We start from the raw sequence: 22,707 nt of genomic DNA on the forward strand, positions 1-22,707 counted from the left end.
CGACACGTTATCTCAATGCTGAAAGTGGGACGCAGTGAAGGTTCTCCAGCCTTCAGGTACTTCTCAGTTCCGCATTTATTGTCTTTCTGGTTCTCTTGTCCGTTCTCTTGCTCGTACCAGAGGCTCCATGCGTTTTATTATCTATATGAGAGGTAAGAGTCGTAATCATCCTAGCTCAACGTTCAGGTGTCTGAGGCATGAAACTACCGCTCCCTTTTCCGTTTCACTATCCCCCGCAATTATACTCAACCCAGAACTTCCCTTGACAGTACAAGAGCCGAACACTAGAGAATGGCCACAGGGGCTGCTCGAAGAGTCGGTATCATCGGCTTTAGAGGACCGTAGTAATTGTTGGCGAAACCAACGGCTAGCGGCTCGCTCCATTGGGCAAAAGAAATCCGCGAAATTCCACGTCTTCAGTCCCAGCATGTCGGCATGATTCGCATGGTGGCCCGGATGCTGGCCGTATGATTTTGCCGACACGCGTGTAGCGAGCCCGCCATGTTACGTTCCCGGCACCGCCTCCGAAACGAATCGATTTCCGAATCCCCGTTTGGTAGCGGCGGGGGCCCGAGTCAGTCAGCGCCGCGGGTTAAGCGACCGCCGCTGCGGCCCCGACCATCTCCCCCTTATGTGGGCTACGAATCAGGTGTGTGAGGGGTAGAGCAGAACAAACGGCACCACGCGGCTCCGTGTGACTCGGTGGTTGCGAGTTTACGTCTGCATGTCACTGACTAGAAATCGTTACTCGTGACTGGATCTGAATCTTAGGTGAGATCGTGTCAGACTAGAGGTGAACTAGCGGATGGAGGGCCACGTGGGAGGACAAGGTATGCAGATATTGTAACGTTCGGAGTAGGCATGAGGTTCAAGAGATACGGCCTAAGCCACGTCCGAGAAACATTCATAATGACAGCTTCCAGAATGGCATGAAGCTCGCTAAACGGGAAACGCGGAAAAACACTTATGGGCGGCGGACCGCAGTGTAAGAAGACCATATTTTGCCCAAGTCCGGCAAACTCAGGAGCTTGTCGCCGGCTACGGACCCTTTTGCCGGTTCTGACCAGGATGCGACAAACCGTCGTGGGCAGAATTTCCGGCCAGGTTTTTCTTGTGTATTGGTTTGGGCGGCTTGTTACCCTCATTCTAAGATCCTCATATGCACTAACCCGAGTCAAACGGCTTTCTAGTCTGTTGCTTGACTCTTGCCCTTAACGCCTTGCTGATAAACCACTGGCAGAATCGATCTCCTCATCATTACGTGCTGGAAGGGAACCGGCCCCTCCTCCACTTGTCAGCCGAGATGGCCATTTCGGGCTTCCTGCGTGCTGCATCACGACAAGGTTGGAATTGGTATCGCATTGGCTATCGTTGGTGACACTTCCGTATAAGAGCCTCGAGGCATCCCCGTCGCCAATACCCATCCTTCCACCTTCGGTGGTACTAGTAAGACTATCCTGCGACTAGATACGCTCGCTATATACCTGCAACAATAATCACGGCACCTTACCCGACAATGGCCCTATTGCAAGTCCTATCCGTGCACAGGACACGGCTTGTCGCCATGCTCCTCCTCCTCCTACTCCTCGCCGCTGTCACCGTCCATACCCTACGGACCCGGCGCACGCGCACGCGACTCCGCAAACTCGGAACCCACCAGGGCCATTTGCTCCCGCTCCCGCCCGGACCTCCGGGCGAACCAATCCTCGGCCACCTCCGCATCGTCCCGACCGACAACCCAGAACACGCCTACGCCGCCTGGTCAAAAGAATACCGCTCCGACGTGCTCTACTTCAACGTCCTAGGCCAGCCCATCATCGTCCTCAACTCTGTCCGCGGCGCCGTCGACTTGCTCGATAAGCGGGGCGCAAACTACTGCGACCGCCCGCGCTTCGTGTTATTCGAGGAGATGGGCTGGCGCAAGACGCTGACGTTTATGAGGTGGGGCTCGGAGTTTCGTATGCATCGCAGCATCCTGCAGCGGAGCTTTTCAAAGACGAGTGTGCAGGTGTATCGCGAGCTACAGGAGAGGGAAGCGTTGGTTTTGGTCAAGGGGATTATAAGAGACCCTAGTTCCTGGGAGACGGCGCTGCGGAGGTTCGCGACTGCCATTGTGATGAGGATTGGGTTCGGTGTTAGTGTTGAGAGTGGTACCGACCCGTACATCCAAATGGCCACGGATGCATCCTACGCGCTCGGCCACGGCGGGGCGCCGGCTGGGACGCTGGTAGACTTCTTCCCCTTTGTGCGGCATCTACCAGACTGGCTGGTGCGAGACCGATCACTCCGCTTCGCGCGGACCTGGAGCTGGGCGATCCGCCAGATCCACGATGCCCCCTACGCCGCCGTGACGGCCAAGAGGACCCAGGACCAAGAACACAGTCTCACTAAAATGCTGCTGGAGCAGAGGGCAGAGCAGATCAAATCCGGCATCGCGCCAGAGCTGTCGGTAGACGACATCAAGGGCGCCGCGGCGGCGGTCTATGCCGCGGGGCAGGACACGACGTGGTCGACGCTGGTAGTCTTCGTCCTCAACATGGTTCTGCACCCCGAGGTCCAGGAAAAAGCGCAGGGGGTGCTGGATGAGGTCGTCGGGGATGGGAGGATGCCTTGTTATGAGGACCGGCCGAGACTACCGTACATTGACTATATCGTCCAGGAGACGCTGCGGTGGTGCCCCGTATCCCCGCTAGGTGTGCCGCACCGCTCCCTGGAGGATGATGTGTACGACGGCATGTTTATACCAAAGGGATCGTTCGTGTATGCCAATGCGCGGGCGATGACGCACGATGAGCGGACGTATGCTGATCCTGAGGCATTTGACCCGGAGAGGTACGTCCCTGTTGAACAGGGCGGCCGCGGGGAGCCGTTTCCTGTGGGGCAGTTTGGGTTCGGGAGGAGGGTTTGCGTTGGAAAGCATCTTGCGGAGGCGAGCATTTGGATTGTGATTGCTTCGATGCTCGCGACGGTCAAGATTGAGAGGGTGAGAGGGCCGAGGGGGGAGGAGATTATACCGCTGGTGGAGTTGACGAATGGACTTACGAGTCACCCGAAGCGATTCCCGTGCCGGATTATACCCAGGAGTCCTCGTAGTGCAGAGATGGTTATTTCAACAACGTTATAGGTGAAGCCTACTGTGGGATTATAGAATGAGTGTATTGTAGTATAAATTGCATGCGTAGCTGGTAATCGTTGCTGAATGTCGTAAATATCCCCTTTACTTCGGATGCTAACCGCCAAGCGACCTGGAACGATACTATGTGGTACCAGTCTTTGAACACTATAACACCAATGACGTGAGGTTCCGTTTGTCTACATGTTGTTCACTTGGCGGTAGCGGAATTATCGAATTTTACTAGTGTGTAAGATTCAAGGAGATATTAAGTAACTATCAAGCTAAAAGTACAACTACAGACAAAGGAGATCTATAAAATCGACTATGGCCATCCCTGCTATGGTATCATCAAACTCGTGAATCAGGCATAAGCCACCAACGCCAATCTACCCCAATCGTTCAAATGAGTGTCTGTGATATTATCAATCATCCTTTACTTGGACCCGTTGATCTTGCCGTTGTTCTCACTCTGCATGGCCTGCATACCGGCGTTCATCTTGCCAAACTGCCACTCAGGCAGAGTGATGCCAGTCTGCTCGTTGATGGTCGTCATCAGGGGAGGCAGCATCTGGTAGACGTTGCGCATGGTATCAATGCCAGAGTTGCCACCGCCCTCGCCAGAACCTTGGCTACCCGTGTTCCAGACGCTGATCTTGGGCTGCAGGCCGCGGATGGCCTCGGCGTTGGCCTTTGCGAGCTGGACGTAGGTGCCCTTCTCGATCATGAGGTACTGCAGCAGACCCGCGGGACCGCCAAAGGCAGTCGACATCTTGCCGTAGGCGTCCGCCATAGCGGCCATACCCTCGGCCTTCTTGAGCATGATGGCGAGGTCGGCCTCGGCGTTGAGCTGGGCAGAGTACTGGTGCGCCTCGGCGTCCTGGCGGGCCTTGTAGGCGTTGGCGTCGGCCGTCTTGGTGGTGCGGTTGAACTCGGCTGAGGTGTGCGCGTCGGCATCCTTTTGCGTCTTGAAGGCCTTTGCCTCGGTCTCGCGCTGGCTCTTCTCAAAGTTGGCCTTGGCGTCGGCCTCAATGGCATATGCCTCAGCGTCGGCCTTTTGCTGGCGGGCCTCACGCTCGATTGTGGCCTTTACGACCTCGGTAGCACGCAGGCGCTCAATCTCGGCGGCGGCGCGCTTGACCTCGACTTCGCGCTTGAGGTCCTCGTCCTTGGACTCGAGGGCGCGGCGGGCCTCGACGCGGGCGATCTCGACGTCCTTGCTGAGGGAGGCCTGGCGGGTGTCGAGGTTGGCCTCGGCGGTGGCGCGCTCGATGTCGCGGTCCGTCTTCTGGACGGCGGTCTCGGCGTTGATCTTTGCAATCTCGCGCTCCTGCTCGCCCTTGCGCTTGGACTCGCCGACGTTACCGCGCAGCTGGGCCTCGGCGACGTCGATCCTGGCCTGGTTGCTGGCGCCCTCGTGGGCCTTGCGGGAGAGGGACTCAAAGTAGTTTGAGTTGGGGGCGTCCTTGAGCTCCTTTACGTTTGCATTGTAGATCTTGAGGCCGAATTGGCTAAGCTCGGACTGGATGTTGCGGAAGATGCGGCGCTTGAAGACCTCGCGCTCGGTGAAGATCTCCTCCATGGTCATGCTGGAGACCAGGACACGGACCTCACCCTCGATGATGCCCTTGACGATATTCTCGAGGTGGACGAGGGAGCTGGTCTTCTTGTCGGCAGACTCGGCGAGGAGCATGGCGTACTTCATGAGGGCGTCGCCGCGGTCCTCGCGGCGGTTGGAGGAAATGTAGCTGTCGTCCTCATCGTGTTGCTGCTGGTCGGAGGTCTCGGAGTGGTGGCTCGATTGATGAGCGGCGTTGGCACCGCGCTGGTTGACATCGGGGCCTACAGTGAAGACGACGGGCAGGAGGAATTGAAGCTTCTCCTTGGTCATGGCCTGGAGGCTCATGGCATAGTCGTGGGGAGTGATGCGGAAGCGCATGCAGCGTTGAAAGGGCCATACCCAGGCGGCCTTTGTGATCTTGACCGTCTTCACGGACATACCCGTGATGGCGAGGTATTCATCGGGGGCGGCGACTCTGTACGACATTTTGGCGGTGTTGTATGGGTGGAAGTGAGTGAGGGTAAGGTAAAGATGGAGGTAGGGTTGGCAGAGGGAGAAGAGGGTGAGATCTTTAAAGGTGGCCGCTTCTCAACGACTCTGTTATGAGAAGTTCGAGTAGTATATGAATGGATGTTTGGAGCAGACGCTGCTGGCGTGGACTGCTCGTTGGATTTGTAGAGTGATCCTCCTGTGATAGACAAGAAGACTCGGGGTATCTTGAGGTAGCTCTATGTTGGTGTGACACAACACTGCAAATAGGAGGAACCATTCTATTATATACCTTGGGAGCCCGCGAGGCAGATCGAAGCTCTACCTGAGCTCTAAGCTCAAGAATGGACTCACATCATGTCACCTACCTTGGCATCTCGGGTAAGGTAGTTCATGGCTGGGGGCAGACGCCCAGTCGAGCAAGCAACTTAGCGGCGGTAAACGGTTGCGACTAGCGTGTGACCCATTCATGACCAGGCATTCTCGTTACACGACATACCATTCTGGCAGCCTATGAAATGAGCCTCGTGGCAAGGCAAAGCATTATTGGAGGGCGGAGAATGCGATTGGGCGGTGTCATTGGTGAATGGTCACCGTCAGAACATCGTTCCGTTGGTGGCGGCAGTGCATATGGTAAGACCTTCACCCTTGGACGTGTAGGTGGAGGAAATGGCGGAAAGATAGTAGCTGGATTGGTCCTTTGAATTCCGCATCAGACGGCAGGCACCCGGTTAGTCAGTCCTACCTCTCCACGTGACTTTTTCGGGATATTCGGACCAATCACAGCACCCCTGTGGCTGGGTCAAGTCAGCTGGTGTGGCTAGTGCGCGCTAGACTTCTTCTCGAAGCCTGCCTTATATGGATGCCTGGAGTCACCTAATCGCCGAATGTGGCTGATCTGGGGAAATTAAGGTGTCGATCCACTCCACCGCTTCCCATCTGAGGCCCTCCACCTCTTCGCTCGACACCATCGACAACACCCTCACTTTCATGGTTTCGCCAGGTCAGACATGCATCAAAAGGCGCCAGAAGATGCAGGGACGGGCTAACTCGAGTGCACAGGCCCGAGTCAGATCATCCACGTTCTCTTCTATACAACATAGACCCTCTCAGACGGCATAGTCTGCTGCTAGAATTCCAGGCAGCGCAAGATGAAGGCCTGTAATTCCCGTCACCGAACGCTTACTTTGCTATTGCATGCCAACATATCTTGCGGCTGAAACGGGCATCTTAATCACGCAGCATCAACATCAAGAAATCGCTCACATACCACATCAACTTCGAACTCAATTCGACCTTCTTTTCCCTAGGCGATGACCGAGCCTAGGGTCTGATTTTCCCTCATGTCAATCGACGAGCGGGCCTCATTCTCGGTCACCTGTTCCGGGAATGCTGAGCGATGGCGGCGCGCTAATGCCTCCTTGAGCCCTTCCGATAGGAACCAGCTGCGGCGCAGCACAGCACAGCACTTTAGTCGGGCGCATTTCCCTCCTCCTCTTCTTTTCGGCACCTTCGCCAGGCACTCGAAAACGCCTCCGAGAACCCTTGGAACCTGCCATTAGCGTATCCGATAATCGTCGAGTAGCCTTCACAGCGCCTGCTTGTCTTCCTTCGCCCAGCCGCAGTGCCGCCTGAACCGACCCCCAAGAGAGGCTATCCAAGGATCTACAACACCCACGAACCAACTCACAGCCTCATTCCATGTCTGCCCTTTGACACAACATAATCATACACATTCGCCCCTGCATAACATTGATCGCTCAGAGGACCCCGTGACCACCAAACCCGATAATCTCCGCCACCATCCCCGAATTCTTAGTCCGACTGCATGCTGTTCGTGCAGGCCTTGCGGTCACAAGAGTTCAGCCCTGCAGAAGTCGAACTGATGCTCCCATCGGCGTCGGCCGAGAGCATTGCAACTACCTAGATACTACGGAGTACGTCGAGCCGTGTTCCCACTCTTTCGTCATTGCGGAATCCCCGTCTCGGCACCGAAAGTCGTTGCCTGCCTCTTCTGATCCTCCAAAGTCCAGTCACCATTGCGGCACGCACCCGATGCCAGAGTCGCCCGAGGCGTTTTTGGCACAAAGAGCTCAGGCTTACTGTTCATCTATCAAGGTCATTCACTCAGTGACCCACGAACGACGGACTTCCAATCATCTCCCTTGCGACTGCATCAGCCCGACGAGCTCACTTTCACGCAAGTCTCAGTCTGTGTTGCAGAAGCCTGGCCACAAAGCATCAATTCAATTCCAAACCTACTCACGATACTGTTGCCATGTCGAAGAACCCTGACGGAGACGGGGATCTGCCCCCCTCATACAACGAGGCAACGACATCATACCACTCATCGTCGTCACTCAACCACAACTCATCGGTCTCAGTGACCCTCAACAACCTCTCTTTCTTGCTCCGCGAAACGCAAGCTCAGCAGACCGCCCGTGATACCGTCACGACAACAACCCTTCTTCCGCTCCTAACGCCCCACATCACGTCACTCTTGACACGTCTAGGAACGACTCCTCACCCACCCATTTCAACAGAGCTCTATCTCGTGCCCGCTGCGGCAGTCGGTCCAGAATGGATCATCGCTTCAGATGCCGACCCAAAGGCAGGCCAGGTCGCGGAGGTCATCCGCGTGGAACCGGAGCCCGACCCCGATTCTAAGGGAAGGGGTGACACCAAGGGTCAAAGCACGGGCGCAGCCTCCGGAGATGCAGTTGTAGGTTCCTCCTATGAATTTGACGAATGGGGCCGCTGGGACGACGACGTCAATACAGGTGCGTCGACGTCAAGGGAAGGAGAATGGTGGTGGAGCGATGAAGGTCTGGCCCGGCGTCTCGCGAAACGGCTACAGCCCGAACCAAAACTCGACCGTACCGTCGTCCGTGCCGTCGTAGAAGAAGCTAAAGAGGATAAAAAGGCCGGCCGCTGGGGGCTATTCAGAGCTGGCACAGATCCTTCATCGTCACCTTCGTCGTCCTCATCGGGCCCACCGCCTTCTCGACACTTTATGAAGCCCACGTCTCCTTCCACAACGTTCGAGGAAAATGTTTCAATGACGGTGCGCGGGGAGGAAGTAACCTTTCGCCGGGAAAACGAGATGGGAATATGGGAGAGCATGCGCGGGTTTGGAATCGTGGTAAGAGTGAGGATACGAAGGACATGAGGCTTTGATACCCGAGTCTCCACCAGATCACAAATGTTAGAAGGCTAGCAAGTCCGAGACAGACAGACATGCCTCTCTGGCACCTTCGCAATTCGGACTATTTTGAGCGTCCGCTTCAGACCTATCCATCCGAGCCACAGCTTATTGCTGACCAACTTATCGGTACCCTGCACTGATGAGGGATTATAGCCGACCAATGAGACGAACTAATACTAGGAGGATGCATCTCTCTCGTCCGAAATTCGATCGAATTCTGGCTTGCTGACGATAATTACACACTGCCATCGAGTAACGACATCGATATCGGGTGATGTTGGCGATAATGTCCAGTAGCTAATAACTTATAAGATATATTACTTGTAAACGCATGGTACAACTTCAACTTCGGGACACAGTAGCCCAAAGATAACGTTGACCAGAAAGCACTCGCTCCGGACTCCTTAGCCATGGTCTCCCTTCACGTAGTTAACCAATCCAACGCCCTCGTCGCATCTCTTCCAAAGGGCTTAGTAGCAGTCTTCATCGGCGCAACATCAGGCATCGGCAAAAGCACCCTCCAGCACCTTGCCCAACACGCGCGCTCCCCACACATCTACACCGTGGCGCGCCCTCAGACCGTCGCATCTCACGAGACCTTCCTTGCCTCACAGCGCGCAAGCACAAACCCAGATGCCAGCTACACCCTCCTCCCCGCAGACCATGCCCTGATATCCGACGTTGACGCCGCCATGGACACCATTCTCCAAAGGGAAACAAAAGTCGACATTCTTTTCCTCTCCGCGGGATTCATCGCCTTTGAAGGACGCCAAAACACCGTAGAAGGGCTGGACCCGTCCATGTCGACGCGGTACTACACCCGCCTCCGCGCCGTCCAAAAGCTCCTCCCCCTCCTCCTCAAGGCGGCCCGCCCGCGCGTCGTATCGGTGCTGGCGGCGGGGCTAGAGGGTCCCATGCCCGACGAGGAGGACCTCGACCTCCGGAAGCCCGGGAATTGGGGTTACTGGCCTGCTTCCGTGCAGGCTACGACCATGGGTACGCTCGCGCTTGAGGTGTTGGCGAGGGAGAACCCGGGGGTGAGTTTTGTGCATTCTATGCCTGGACCCGTGGCGACGCCTGGGTTGGAGAGGGCGAGGGGGTTTGGGGTGGACGTTAGGGGGGAGATGGGTTTTGAGGAGGCGGGTCAAAGGGGGTTATTTTTGGCGACGAGTGATTTGTATGATTCTCGAGGGCGGGAGGGAGTTATGAGGGTTCCTGGAGGGGTCGAGGGTGTAAAAAGGTCCGGGGGTGGTGTGTTTTTGGTTGGTCCCGAAGGGGAGAGGGTTGATAATGAGGAAGTTTTGGGGGGTATGAGGGAGAGAGGGTTGGATGTGAAAGTGTGGAACTTTACTCGAGAATTATTTGATGATTGTCTAGGCCGAAATGGAAGCTTTAAAGAGCCCGTGTAGACTCTGCTGGAATTGTTGGCTCTTGGAAATTTTCTCACTAAATACCCTATCAACTGCCAGATGACTCTTATTCATGTCGTTCGTGCGGTGGGAAAGCATGTGGCGTCTAAGTCCACCACTGTTTCCCCTTCAATTTACAAAGGCTTCAAAAAAGTAGAGTCATCTTGGGACCAAACAAAATGCTATATCTAACAATCAAAACTTGATGGGATGCTGTCTTGGCCGAAGTCTCTGCTGGCTGATAGACAGTCATTGCAAATGAACGATGTTAGATAAATTAGTGCACAAGGTCGATGTCAGAGAAGTTAACTTGGGGAATGAAAACGGCCCCTGGGAAATAAATATGCGATTATTCGGTTTTAATTTTGATAGAGTCAGTGATAATCGTCGCGGCCCGCATGGAGCTGGTGGAGTAATCCTTCTAGGAGACGGGACTAGCCTCGGCCCGATCTCAAGGGGGAAGCGCCAACGAGGTATTGTGATAGAGTTCCGATCACTAGCTTGCTTGATTACATAGCATCAATGGTCATTGCAATCCAGATAATCTCGTCATGGAACCATGCGATAGATCGAGAAATGATTCGGCTGGACCGCCTATCCGTGCGTTGAATGGTCTAGACCGAAACCGGCTTCGATCTGGAGTCGATGCTGGTATTCTTTCAGAAATTGATGGACTACATATAAAGCATTCTTTGTGGCCATTCAACGCCACTGCTATCGAGATTGACGCAAATGGCATCGGAATGTCAGCGGTGCGGAGTCGAGCCACCTCAAAACCAATGAAGGCACTGCCGTGGCGGCTGCGAGGCTAACTTGGCCGCTCATCTAAGCGGGCTGAAGGAATCGTACATACGGGTAGTCCCTCTCGCTTGCCTCCTTCTTCCATTGAGGCAAGGTTCCCCATTTGATGCAAAACCGGAATCAAACCACGCTCTACAAATTTCCAAAAGTCAAATCGTGGTTGTCACCACTTAGGAAACCAGCGATTAAGGAGCAGATATCGAGGCGACAAACGACTCTGTCCAGGAAGGAAAAGAGTCGCATATCTTCCCCTTATCTATCACTTTTGCAGTCATGCTTTGGGCACGGCTCGCACCGCCGTTACTCCTACTCAGCCTCAGTACCCTTACGAAAGCATCCAGCCTGGGCGACATTCCACCATGCGCAGTAAGTACTTTCCCACAATGCATTTCTTACCATTAAGTCTTGCTAATAAAAGGCAGGTACCTTGCCTACTGGATGCCATTCCAAAGTCGACATGCACTTCCGGTGATCAAACATGCCTCTGCCATGATACTTCATACATAAACCTAGTCGAGACATGTGTCAGAGCGGATTGTTCAGTCAAAAATGCCCTGGGTCAGTGAATCGATGTTTCCGTCGGGGTACCAAGACGGCACATTGCTAACCACATCTCCAGTCACGAAGAATATCACGCAGACGGAGTGCGGCTTTCCGGTTGAGGACGACTTCGCCGCTGTCAAGATCATGCGCCTGGTTCTGTTCTTCACACTTCCCACTTTCGCCATCATCATCCGCTTAGTTGTGAAGATCGCCCGGATATCACCCTGGGGATTTGATGACAGTACCATTCTATTGACATATGTGAGTTACGACCCCTGGATTGGGAAAATATGATGAAGAAAAGTCTAACCCGTGAATCGAGATCATAATGTTTGGCTTCATACCGGTAAATTACGTCGGTAAGAAGATCCCTATGCAATATAAAAAATAAATTTCGATAAATGGTGTGTTAATTACCTCACAGCTGAACTTAACGGCGCCGGGCGAGATATTTGGAGTCTCACTTTCGACCAAATCGACCTTTACTTCTTGGTAATAACTTTCCCTCCAACGACAACGCGTATTCAGACGAGAATACAACGCTGACTGGCTCCAGACATTTTATATCGGCCAACTGCTCTATGTGTTCACGCTGACGCTGATCAAATCCTCCATACTATTCATGTACCTACGAATCTTTCCCGGCGAGAAGTTCCGCTGGGTCTTGTGGACAACGCAGGCTATTACCGTGGGGCTCGGGATGGGATCCGTGTTCCTAGTGGCCTTTCAGTGTCAACCCGTCGGGAAAGCTTGGAAACAATGGACCGGGGAGGAGAATGGTCACTGTATACCGGTGCCGCCGCTTGGCGTGGTCCATGGGGCGGTCAACATCGTACTAGACATGTGGATGCTCATTCTACCGGCATCTCAGGTGCTCTTCCTGAACATGAAGCCTCGAAAGAAATGGGCGGTGATGTTCATGTTCAGTCTCGGCCTATTGTAAGCACTGTATCTTGAACGCCAACTTCATCTCTGACATACGACTAACCACCCTACTACGATCAGCCTCACAATCTCCAGCGGTATACGACTGAGGGCGGTTTTGAGGTACACGACTGCGTCGACCAATCCAACTGGTGAGTAGAGCTTCGAATCATCCAAAAACAAACACTGTTTGGCGTGCTACTCTCAGCGGGACTGACCATCTCTAGTCGATGCAATGCCCGTCGCCGTGTGGTCAGACATAGAGCTCGACGTGGGCGTTTTCACGACCTGCATCCCAAACATCTGGCAATTTGTCCGCCGCTTTATTCTCAAAGACCCTAAACGAGTGGAGAAGTTGAGCTCGAGGAATGCTCAGAACCAAAATCTCGAGGAGTATCCACAGAAGTCGCCGGCACCGGCGTCGACGGAGGTCGGGGAGGAGGAGCTAAGATGATGCCAAGGCACAGCTTAGGAGGCTCAGCGTGATTCGCGGGTAATTCTTTACGCGGACGTGGAGTTTTTGGAAGACGTTCGTCAATTTGTAAAAGGCAATAATATATAGATACTTCCAACTGAGGTTTGTACAAAAGCTTCATGTTTTGCGCGTTGTCTAGATGCATCTGATTTGCAGCAAGATCTGGTGGACTGAGGCATGGTCGAAGTTATTTAGGACTAATGTAGCTCATGCAGGACGGACAGCCCGAAGAAGCCCGGACCAAATCTTCTTTGCAGTGGACTATAGCATACGGTGGAAGAGGCTACAAGATAGTTGGACGATGCGTGTTTTTTTAACAAGTATTCGGGGAGCACATCCGACGCTACGGTCATTATAGCCGAACCTCAGCTAAGAGTCGCACAAACCTGGAAATCTCCCGTTCTACAGCCAAAGTAGCTAGAGATCGACGTTAGGGCTGAATCAAAAGTGAAATCGCAGGAGAAAACCCGGAATCTCGGTCTGTGTATAGTTGGATGGTAGAGTGATTGATGGTACCTTAGTAGCATCTTGGGATTCAACATATGTCGAGACCTAGCCTCAATTCTACAACCTAGATTTGACACTGCCAGATACCTCGATCTCGGCCGCCAAAGGCACGTTGCCGAGAGCTGTCGGGCCTTTGCTTCCTTCCATTAAGACATTATACGGCTCCTCCTGCTTCCCAATCTGTCTCCACTTCCAAAGCTTTGGTGGAATCTGGTCTTGGCCCTTCTTTTCCACTGCGTCTACGACCCAGTTACCAATGTTGGGAAGATACTTGAACGCGTGTCCACTCCCGCCAGTCGCAACCATAAGTGTCTCCTCGGTGTCGGGGACATGGTCAATCACAAAATGATTATCGTAGCTGTCCGTATACCAACACACTCTAGTGAAAGAAACATCGATGCCTTCGGCGCCTAGCTCCGGTAGATTCTCTGCCAAGAATAAGCGCAAAACTTTCAGAGCTTGCTGGGGAATCGTCGTCAGGCGGTCATTAGTCGCATCGTTAGGATCGCTAGGCGCCGATGCACTCGACCACCGTGTTACGGGTACGCTGCGTTCCTTGCCGTCAGCTTGCTTGACGGGGTTTGTGTATTTGGTTCCGCGATAGCCGATCTTCAGCCAGCCATTCTCATCCCTAGGGAACCCGTACAGTCCACCTTCAGCGCCGTCCCTCACCTTGTAAGTGAAGGTTGGGAAGTTTTCGGGTGCGAAACGAGTAAACAACGGCGATTCACGGGGTATTTTGAGCAGCACCACCGATCCTGCCGTCGTCTCACACAGACCGTCCATGGCTGGGAGTAAAGAAGGTGTCCAGCCACCACACGCCAGAATAGTCAGCTTCGCATAGTGCTCCTTGCCATCTCGGGTGTTGATCCCGACAACCTTCTTCCCCTCGTAAATCAACGAGACAAGGGCACCAGCTTGCGAATCTAACACAAACTTGACGCCCTGGCTTCCCGCCTTATGCAGCGCAAAACGACAGGCCTTGTCAGCCACGGCCATGCCTCCCGTCGTGTCGAGAACGCCGGCCGCATTGAGACCTCTTTGCAAACGTCGGAACGGGTCCATTCCGAACGACCATCCTTTTTCAGCAGCGATCTTTTGATGTTTCTCATCAATGGTGATCAGTTGAGTATTTCGATGCCCTGCTGCCTCCATGTTGTCAACGGTGTCCTGCTCGAATTGCGGCAGGGTTGCTGAGTCTGAGAGTGACAGGTTGCCGTTATTGACAAACACGCGGTCGTTGGTGGTTAGGCCGGGTGGGACTGTTTTCCCGCTTGCCAGCTCCTCGTTCCAAGCGGTCCAGCCCTCTAGCGCCTCAATGGTCAACCCTTGGTACTCCGTTTGTGCGCCATAAGCAGATCTGATGATTTTGTTCATGTCTGAATCGTTCATTAGCCTTCTGCCAGCAGCACTAGAAGAGTGATAAAGTTTCTTACCTGCAGAGGCTCCATCGGCGCCTTTAAAATACGAGTACAGACTTTCGTGGTAGGGCTGTTTGTCATAGACGGTGACGTTCTTGTATCCCCGGCGAGACAGGTGCAACGCGGTGCTGAGACCAAAGATGCCGGCCCCGACGATGATGACCGCATCGTCCTTGTTAGGTGAGCGTGCCATGGTTTCTGGCTGCGCTACTGTATGTACCGGTATAGCTGAGCAGAGTTCAAGAAAAAAATGCAGAAGCTATTCTCGGGAGTTTTGGCCCCAAGACGTTCCAGAAGCTCTGGCCAGGTTTCGGAGAGGAGTCCGAAAGGATTGTTCGTACTTCAGTAGCGTGCTGCTAAACTTTTGGCAACGAGGGGTCGACAGGCGAAAGATGGGAACACCAGCTTCCTGGAACGGCGTTGAACGGCCTTTTTCTCTTGGATCGAGCAAACTAGTCGAGTGCCGACAGGTCGTATGGTATGATTATTCGGTAAACGCCGTGGCAACGCTGCTGGCCGGGTCGGAGCTAGAAGAAAGTGCGGGAGCTAAAGTCACTGCGGCGCCTGGATTGAGGAGCAATAGTGTTAACTAAAGGATCCAACAACACGTCGAAGTTTGTGAGAGACTGGTGACTTGTGACTGTGTGAATTAAATCACATTGGCAATGATTGGCGACTTAGCAGGGAGCAAGACCATAAACACTCAAATTGATATCAACAACTGCGCAACCAATCCAATTAGATAAGTTCATCCCCTAGTCGCCGTCACTATCAAAGATACATCCTCCCTTAACGGAGCACTCTCGTGCCGGGTGCCCCACGGGCCCTCCACCCACCGCGCGGTCTTGGGTCCGGTCCCGGCAGCTGATAACGTCCTAGTCTGTGTCGCTCTACGACCCCGCTCTCGTCATTTCGCAGTGTGCCGCAGACATGGACACCCTTGCCCGGATTGTCCCGGATAACGATCCAGGGCTGTGGTTGGCAAGCTACTGCAAGTCCCATCAGAGCCGGTGACTGTCAACCTACCTTAGCCTGATACGGGTTACGCTGAAGGGGGGTTCGAGGAAGAATCCTATCTCAAAGGGATTCTTGGTCATGCGCCGTAGGGACGAATGGACTGGAAATCCCCGCCAGAGGTATCTACCCCGGATCTTGAGCTTGCACAGACGACGACCCTGCCGATTGGGACTCTTTGGTCAGCAAGTGAGGCATGCTCGAGGCAGGGTAGGGTAGGGGTTGAGCCAGACCGAACGTCTCTCTTTCGCATCTTGGCTCTGATAACGTCCAGCTGATGCATAACGAGCCAACGAATATGCAAACAGGTTGACATATAGATACCGATTGGGCAATCTCCCTGTCCGATGATATATCGCAGGACCCATCGACAAAACACACGACTCCTTTGGTTCATCTAGTTACTCACTTGTCGCCAAAGGTTTCATCTGCTCACTACCTATACAACCCGGTCGAGTTCTCGTGCCGACCATACAGACGGTGCCGATTTGCCGGATCATTACTCGGACTCAAGAAGGACAACGCGTCGTCCTCTGTAAGATGGGTGTCAAGCAAGTCTTCACGGAGTCGACCTTCGCCAAGTACATCACAGCAATCAAGGAGTCGCCTCGAGAACTCATCTCGAACCGAAAGCTCTTGCTCACCGCTGCCCTCTATGCCACGAGTGGCATCCCCATCAGTAAGAAGACTCCGTTCACCATCATTGGCATTTCCAAGATGCACCGGCTGACCGGTCAACATAGCATGGGATCAAGGCTCCTCCTCGGTGGTGCCGTCTCTTCCCGGTTTCCAGAAAGACTTTGGAATCACATCGGCCACGAACCCCACTCAAGTCTCCAACTTCATCTCTTTCGTCTACATCGGAGCTGGCATCGGCGCAGGCTTGTCATTCTTCCTCAATGATCGCATCGGGAGAATGTGGTCCTATCGCCTCTACATGACCATCTGGATCATCGGACAAATCATCGCGACCGTGTCGATGGGTAACATCGGTGCACTCTACTTTGCTCGCATCGTCTCCGGCATGGGTATTGGTGCCCTCACAGTCACTGGACCTGTCAGTATCGTCGAGATTGCCCCTACAGAGATTCGTGGTCTCCTGGCGGTCTGGTTCAGCGTTGCCATGCTGCTTTCCTTGACTGTGTCGGTCTTCATCGTCTACGCCTGCTTCATCCATGTCGCTGTCGGGAGGCTCCAGTATCAGATCGTCTTCTTCTCTCCGACTATCGTTATGGCCATCCTCATTGCGGCAAGCTTCCTGCTCTATGAAAGTCCACGCTGGTTGTTCATTGCCAGACGGGACGATGAGGCGATCCAGAATCTGACGGCTCTCCGAGGGCTGCCGGTCGATCACCCCCGGGTGGCAACCGAGATCGAAGACATCAAGGACCAGATCTCCAAAGAGGAAGAGAAGTTTGGACGCAACCCCGGCTTCGTCGTGCTGGTGAAGGATGCCTTCTTGGTCCCCTCAAACCTGCGTCGTGTGCAACAGGCCGTTCTGTCGTACGCTCTCGCCCAACTTTCCGGAGCAAACAGCGTCACGTCTTACCTCGTCCCCATCCTGAGCATGCTGGGACTAGGTGGTGGCACTGCCCGTAGTTTGTTCCTCAGCGGCATGTACAGCATGGCCAAATTCTTCTTCACTCTAATTGCCAGTTTTTTCTTCATCGATGCTCTCGGTCGCCGTCGCAGTCTGTTCACGGGTATCACTATCCAGATGATTTCTGATCTGTACATTGGTGTCTTCATCAAGTATCGCCAGGAGGGTAATGTTGCACCGGGGTCTAGCGAAGCTGCTATCGCCGCTGTTTTCATTCACGGATTCGGATACGCTGTCGGTGAGTAGACCAAAGATATGTGACAGGTCGAATAAAGCAACATGCTAATACTTCTGCAGGTCTCCTCGTTCTACCTTATGTCTTCGGTGCAGAGCTGTGGCCCAACCATCTCCGCTCCTTCGGCAGCGCCTTTTCACAGTTTTTCCACTGGCTCTTTTTCTTCGGCGTCAACAAGGGTATGCCTTCGCTGCTCAGCCAGACTCATAACTGGGGTGCCTTCATCTTCTTCGCGGGATGGTGTTTTCTGTCGTTGATCTACGTCTACTGCGTTGTTCCTGAAACATCTCTCCAGAGCTTGGAGCAACTAGACGAGCTCTTCAAGGGACCATGGTGGAACGTCAGTCGCAGGGCTAAGCAACTGAAGCAACAAGCTCGGGAGCAAGAGGCAATCATCGACGCTCAAGAGTCAGTGTCAGTACCCTCAAGTCGTAAATCTTGAGCGCAAAGCCAGAGGCTAACATGCATATATGTAGAAGCGATCAAAACAGCGAGCCCGAATCTAGCATTGAGAAGAATGGCGCACGTGCGGTCAGCCAAAAGGTCTAATCAGATGCGTTGATACTGCCACGCTTGGAGGAACAATCATACCAGGCGCGAGGAAGCTATCGTCAAATTGCTTCGTTTAGAGGGGTGAAAGCTTTTCATAATTACTATATCTTACATTAGTAGGCTTGAATTGATAACTCAATGTTTGAGCCGTGGTCTGTACTCCTAGAAGAAGCCGGGTAGCATTTATGAATCGAGAATGTGTTCGGTTCAACTCGTGTCTTCACCCCGTCGGAAATGTGTGCATTCTCTAAGGCAGTGCGGTCTGCATGATTGCAGTCAGCTTGCTCGTGTATTCTTCCTCTAAGTTAGGACCTTGTGCATGCCAGTGTAGACAGGAAGAAAGATGAATCAGTCTTATTGAGATTGCTGGTCAGGAGACAATGTACTATAGCAAGTGTGTTCTGTTTTATTTGAGCTCACGTTCACGCAGCTTGTCGAGCGAAGATATTGGACTCTTTCTGCTGTCATCTTATGAAGTTGTGATGTAAGTTTGTGATATTATATCTGTTTGAAGCATTCTTGAGTCGCTGCAGATGTCTGCGGACCGCTCTGGAAAGTCTACGGCGCTGACGCTCTACGCTATTCATGATTTCCTTCAGATCCTAGCTAACCTCTAACTAGGAATTTTTGTTAGGTTTGTTAGCTCACTTCGCCAAAGCCTTTGCCTTTCTATCATGGATGTCGATAACAGGAGAGTTAGGCTTCCCACTCTTGAATAAAGCCCGAATATTCTCAAAACACTCCCTCTCAGCCTTCTGAAAAGCCATGTCTGTGAGGCCACCAAGATGAGGTTGCGCAATCACGTTATCGTGTTGAACCAAGGCCATGTCTGGCTTGGGCTCGTCGCAGAAAACATCGAGGCCAGCGCGGGCCACCTTGCCAGAGTCCAGAGCGTCCTTGAGCGCCGCCTCGTTGATGACGGGCCCGCGAGCAGTGTTGACGATGAATATGCCGTCCTTCATTGCGGCAAACTCTGCGGGTCCGATCAGACCAGTCGTCTGGTCGTTGAGCGGGCAGTTGAGTGACACGATATCGGACTTGCCGAGAAGGTCCTCTAGTGTTGGGGAGTATACCGCGTTGTACTTTGCTTCATCTTCCGCGGGAAGCTGGTGGCGGTTGTGGTATCTGATCTTGAGGTTGAAGACGGCTGCTTTCTTTGCGAGGTACTGCGCGATTACTCAGATTAGCTTGGCAACTCTACAATGCAATCTTGATGCGATGGGCCAGAACATACTTTGCCAATAGCCCCCATCCCGACAATACCCATAGTCAAGCCGGACGGATCTCTCCCAGGAACAAGCCCTGGAACCGCTCTCCAGGTGCCGGCCTTGGCGCTCTTCTCTGCATTGCTCGTATTGCGCAGAACAGCCAGCGTCAAAAACAGAGCCATATCCGCCGTTGCCTCGGCCACGGCGTCGACTGTATTGCAGAACCAGATGCCCTCCGAGGCCATCCACTCCACGTCGAACTCGTTGTACCCGGCACTAGCGGACGTGATGATTTTGCAGTTGGGTGCTAGAGCGCTCAAGAGACCCTTGTCGAACGGCTCGTACGGCGGTGTGCCCATGCGGATGATGAAGGCATCGATGGGACCGTTCTTCTCGATATCCTCTGGCAGCATGGCTATTGTTTCCTTGCGGTCTGTTGCTTCGAGAACGGAATAGTCGAACTCGGTCTTGAAGTCGGCGAGGTAGTCGTCGCCGACATATTTTGGAGTGCCGAGTGCCACGACTCGGGGCTTCCTTGAGCCCAAGTCATCTGTCCGAGCTGGTGCCATGATTGTGTGCAAAATGTCTTCTTCTCAACGACAGAGCAAGGGTTGTGGTATGATAGCAGGCTGTTGGATATAATTCAATAGTAATCGCGGGGTATATGGATGTCAGGAGAAAGAAATACGCAGGGTGTCAGACAAGCAGCCGACTGAAAAAGACTTGTCATTTAGCCGCAACATCGCCGGCTGCTTTTGAAATAACATTGAAAAGGTGCCCGAATCATCCCACAATTACCAGAATTGTTGCCCGTCAGTGACAAACAGAAATACATCAGCTATCACATTCCGCCGACAAATCAACTCAACTCTTACGCCCGGCTTTTTTCCGGTGCGGATCCGAATCACGGAGGGGTTTCTACAGTGGTCGGATTCTCCCGAACCGCAGGGGACCCCACTCGGGAGGACCCGAATCCGGGGAGACCTTGGCTTTTTTGTCTCGACAACTTTCCCTCCTTCAAGTTGATCAGTTTACGTACGAACTGCGGGGTAACCACAAACCACTTCCAATTGGGTGATTGTACGGCTGATCGTTTGGAGAGCATATCAGAAAACCCCCCATGGGTGAACCAACTGTTATCGATGATGTCCATGTAGTTGCTGATGGTTTCGATAAGCATCGGTAACTCAAGAGCCTTTCTTCGGCAGTCTCAGACGCGGCGTCTGCTTAAAGAAAGACGCTTTTGTCACTAGAACGAGAACTATCCGAAGAGCTCGTCAACCACGTGAACTTCCGAGTACTGAGATTATACTTCAACATGGCTCAAGCTACACAAAGTCTCTCACCGCTTGGTTTCATTGCCATAGAGGTGAACATACACCGACCACCGGGTGATCCCTACAACGAGCGCACCTGGTCGTTTCCTCTCATCCGTGAAATGGCAGAAGGGTCAAAAGTTTCGCAGGTCGTCACGTCTTCTAGCTATGACTCTACATTCATAGACCGTTTTGTGGATGCGGGACTGCGTTTAGCGGCTAGAGGTTGCGTGGGCATCATCACTAGTTGCGGGTTCCTTGCACTAGCCCAAGCCGAGTGAGTATAATGCCAAACATCATTTGCCATTAACTCAACTCCAAGGAGAAACCCAAAGTCTGATTTGTGAATATGTTAGACTCACCGCAAGGTTGCCCATCCCGATCGCCACGTCGTCGCTAGCCCAACTGCCCTCAATACTACCTCTGCTTCCGCCTGGCAAGAATGTGGGAGTTCTCACTTATGATGAGTCAAGACTAGGCTCTCAGCACCTTGCAAGCTTTGTGCCCGAACATGCACTTTCCAAAATAGTTATCCGCGGAGTGCCTCCCGACGGTCATTTGAGGGGCACAATTGGGAGGGGCGCCCCTTATGTCCATGCAGACATTGAGGCAGAGCTCGTCGCCGTTGCCAAAAGCTTTGTTGCTAGTCGGCCTGACATCAGGATCCTAGTACTTGAATGCACCAATATGCCCCCTTTCTCGGAGGCAATATTCAGAGCACTAGATGGCAAGATTCCTGTTTATGATGTGTACACCATGGGTCAGTGGTTTTACTCTGGGTTAGTGAGACCAACGCCAGTTTATTGGCATGGTTAGCAACATCTGCAATGATGTCAGAGTCGAAGCTTTTATGATGACTCTATGAACGCAATTGGGTCACAGCCGAGTCCGTTTCAGCTTGGCATCTCTTTACTTACCCTAGTGTAAATGAATAGCTCTTCAGTAATCACCACACTATTGTGAGTGCGAATGGATATTGACTTTTCTTCACTCCCGTGTTTACTAAACACCTCTATCCACATGCAGTCTTATAATAAGAAGTCGCCTCCTGACTCCTTCAAAATCAACTGATACTCTGGTACAAACTGCATGTACATGACTTCCGGTGTACCCGTGCCATCCTTTGTGTACTGCGCCTCCTCTTCGCCGACAAACGTCTTCTTCAGTCCACCAGCAGCACCGTTGGTTCCAGGAGCAACAGCCTGCTCAACAAGGAACTGAGCCTGGCAACAACGTTCAAGCGCGATAAAGAACGCAGCTGCCTCAGCCACCGTCCCACCGGCGGTGAGTAGTCCGTGGTTTTGGAGGATGATGTTCTTGTTGGTTGGGCCGAGGGCTTCGGCGATATGCTCGCCCTCTTCCTTTGCCAGTACGACGCCACCGAATCCTTCGTAGACAGAGAGGTCGTTGTAGAACATGCATGAGTCTTTTCGATGGCATAATTAGAACTGCATCCCTCCATAGTAGTGCACGATGGGGTTGGGAGTTGTGGCTCACCTTGGTTAAGCATGTCGATCGGACGTCCGAAAGTACTCCACGCCCGGCCGTAAGGGCTGTGCATGTGGCAGGCGGCGTTGATATCCGGCCTTCTCTTGTGGAGAACGGAGTGAATGGTGAAGCCGGCGGTATTTACCGGCTTGTCTGCACCGCCAATGCGGTTGCCATCCTCATCGATGTGAACCATGTCCGACACCTTCAGCACGCCAAAATGCACTCCATACGGGTTGATCCAGAACGTGTCCGGTCTAATGGGGTCTTACAGGAATTCTCAGCATAGTCCTCGCCTGTTTGTATTGATAGTAAAGAGGAAAAGGGAAGAAAGCATACCTCGTAGACTGATGTGCCCACTGCTTCCATCAGAAAAGCCCAACTTGGCAAAGATGCGAAACGCGGCTGCCATCTGTTCCAGCTGCCATTTTCGGGCGGCTTCTTTGGATTCGGGAACCGGGATCTGGTGTAGGCGCTTGACCTTGCCGCTACCCGCCTTGCCCGAGTCCAGCGCCGAACCGAGCGGCGTCGGCGCCGGTGGTGCTTGTGCGGGTGTGGATGCCGTAACGGTTGTGGTGGTTGACATGGTGGGCGATGTGGTAGGTAACGCTCTCAACTGCAATGTGCCTTCAAAGAAGGGGAGGTGGTTTTCCTCGGCTGTGTCTTCTTATCAAACCCTCGTCCTCTCGCGATGTGACCTTGAAAGAATGAGAAAGTCGAGTAAGTGAGCGCTCGATGGAATACCAAATGGCGGTTACTCCGCATGTGATGGAGAAGAGCGGATAAGCACAACAGCAATGTCGCCATCACTCGGAAACCTCCGACCCTGGCGGTTGGGGACGGTTCA

General features: G+C 53.2%; 10 protein-coding genes across 10 annotated transcripts; 6 read left to right on the forward strand and 4 right to left on the reverse strand.

Moving 5' to 3' along the window:
* Positions 1-1,564: 1,564 nt before the first annotated feature.
* CPAR01_02307 (cytochrome P450 1A2) lies at positions 1,565-3,093 on the forward strand (the record flags this gene model as incomplete). The annotated part of the gene is made up of 2 exons (XM_060486595.1): positions 1,565-2,983; positions 3,046-3,093. The coding sequence occupies 2 exons, from the start codon at positions 1,565-1,567 to the stop codon at positions 3,091-3,093; spliced, it is 1,467 nt and encodes a 488-aa protein (XP_060353923.1).
* A 455-nt stretch (positions 3,094-3,548) lies between these two features.
* Positions 3,549-5,159, reverse strand: CPAR01_02308 (SPFH domain/Band 7 family protein; the record flags this gene model as incomplete). Its single annotated transcript, XM_060486596.1, has 1 exon — positions 3,549-5,159. The coding sequence occupies one exon, from the start codon at positions 5,157-5,159 to the stop codon at positions 3,549-3,551; it is 1,611 nt and encodes a 536-aa protein (XP_060353924.1).
* A 2,281-nt stretch (positions 5,160-7,440) lies between these two features.
* CPAR01_02309 (uncharacterized protein) lies at positions 7,441-9,484 on the forward strand (the record flags this gene model as incomplete). The annotated part of the gene is made up of 3 exons (XM_060486597.1): positions 7,441-8,304; positions 8,751-9,404; positions 9,458-9,484. The coding sequence occupies 3 exons, from the start codon at positions 7,441-7,443 to the stop codon at positions 9,482-9,484; spliced, it is 1,545 nt and encodes a 514-aa protein (XP_060353925.1).
* Positions 9,485-10,327: 843 nt separating this feature from the next.
* On the forward strand, positions 10,328-12,498 carry CPAR01_02310 (CFEM domain-containing protein; the record flags this gene model as incomplete). Its single annotated transcript, XM_060486598.1, has 8 exons — positions 10,328-10,521; positions 10,849-10,943; positions 11,197-11,381; positions 11,443-11,479; positions 11,545-11,612; positions 11,677-12,059; positions 12,126-12,196; positions 12,272-12,498. The coding sequence occupies 8 exons, from the start codon at positions 10,328-10,330 to the stop codon at positions 12,496-12,498; spliced, it is 1,260 nt and encodes a 419-aa protein (XP_060353926.1).
* A 585-nt stretch (positions 12,499-13,083) lies between these two features.
* CPAR01_02311 (uncharacterized protein) lies at positions 13,084-14,640 on the reverse strand (the record flags this gene model as incomplete). The annotated part of the gene is made up of 1 exon (XM_060486599.1): positions 13,084-14,640. The coding sequence occupies one exon, from the start codon at positions 14,638-14,640 to the stop codon at positions 13,084-13,086; it is 1,557 nt and encodes a 518-aa protein (XP_060353927.1).
* A 199-nt stretch (positions 14,641-14,839) lies between these two features.
* CPAR01_02312 (uncharacterized protein) lies at positions 14,840-15,040 on the forward strand (the record flags this gene model as incomplete). The annotated part of the gene is made up of 1 exon (XM_060486600.1): positions 14,840-15,040. The coding sequence occupies one exon, from the start codon at positions 14,840-14,842 to the stop codon at positions 15,038-15,040; it is 201 nt and encodes a 66-aa protein (XP_060353928.1).
* Positions 15,041-16,001: 961 nt separating this feature from the next.
* Positions 16,002-17,845, forward strand: CPAR01_02313 (uncharacterized protein; the record flags this gene model as incomplete). Its single annotated transcript, XM_060486601.1, has 4 exons — positions 16,002-16,140; positions 16,205-17,299; positions 17,359-17,710; positions 17,773-17,845. 4 exons carry the CDS (start codon positions 16,002-16,004, stop codon positions 17,843-17,845), a joined length of 1,659 nt encoding a protein of 552 aa, XP_060353929.1.
* A 647-nt stretch (positions 17,846-18,492) lies between these two features.
* CPAR01_02314 (uncharacterized protein) lies at positions 18,493-19,625 on the reverse strand (the record flags this gene model as incomplete). Its single annotated transcript, XM_060486602.1, has 2 exons — positions 18,493-19,014; positions 19,083-19,625. 2 exons carry the CDS (start codon positions 19,623-19,625, stop codon positions 18,493-18,495), a joined length of 1,065 nt encoding a protein of 354 aa, XP_060353930.1.
* Positions 19,626-20,374: 749 nt separating this feature from the next.
* CPAR01_02315 (uncharacterized protein) lies at positions 20,375-21,188 on the forward strand (the record flags this gene model as incomplete). The annotated part of the gene is made up of 2 exons (XM_060486603.1): positions 20,375-20,649; positions 20,741-21,188. 2 exons carry the CDS (start codon positions 20,375-20,377, stop codon positions 21,186-21,188), a joined length of 723 nt encoding a protein of 240 aa, XP_060353931.1.
* Positions 21,189-21,400: 212 nt separating this feature from the next.
* On the reverse strand, positions 21,401-22,446 carry CPAR01_02316 (class II Aldolase and Adducin domain-containing protein; the record flags this gene model as incomplete). Its single annotated transcript, XM_060486604.1, has 3 exons — positions 21,401-21,798; positions 21,870-22,127; positions 22,200-22,446. The coding sequence occupies 3 exons, from the start codon at positions 22,444-22,446 to the stop codon at positions 21,401-21,403; spliced, it is 903 nt and encodes a 300-aa protein (XP_060353932.1).
* Positions 22,447-22,707: the final 261 nt, after the last annotated feature.

This window comes from Colletotrichum paranaense (genome assembly GCF_030867605.1).
Source record: "Colletotrichum paranaense strain IMI 384185 chromosome Unknown Scaffold_2.1, whole genome shotgun sequence".
In the NCBI taxonomy this organism is placed as follows: Eukaryota; Fungi; Ascomycota; class Sordariomycetes; order Glomerellales; family Glomerellaceae; genus Colletotrichum; species Colletotrichum paranaense.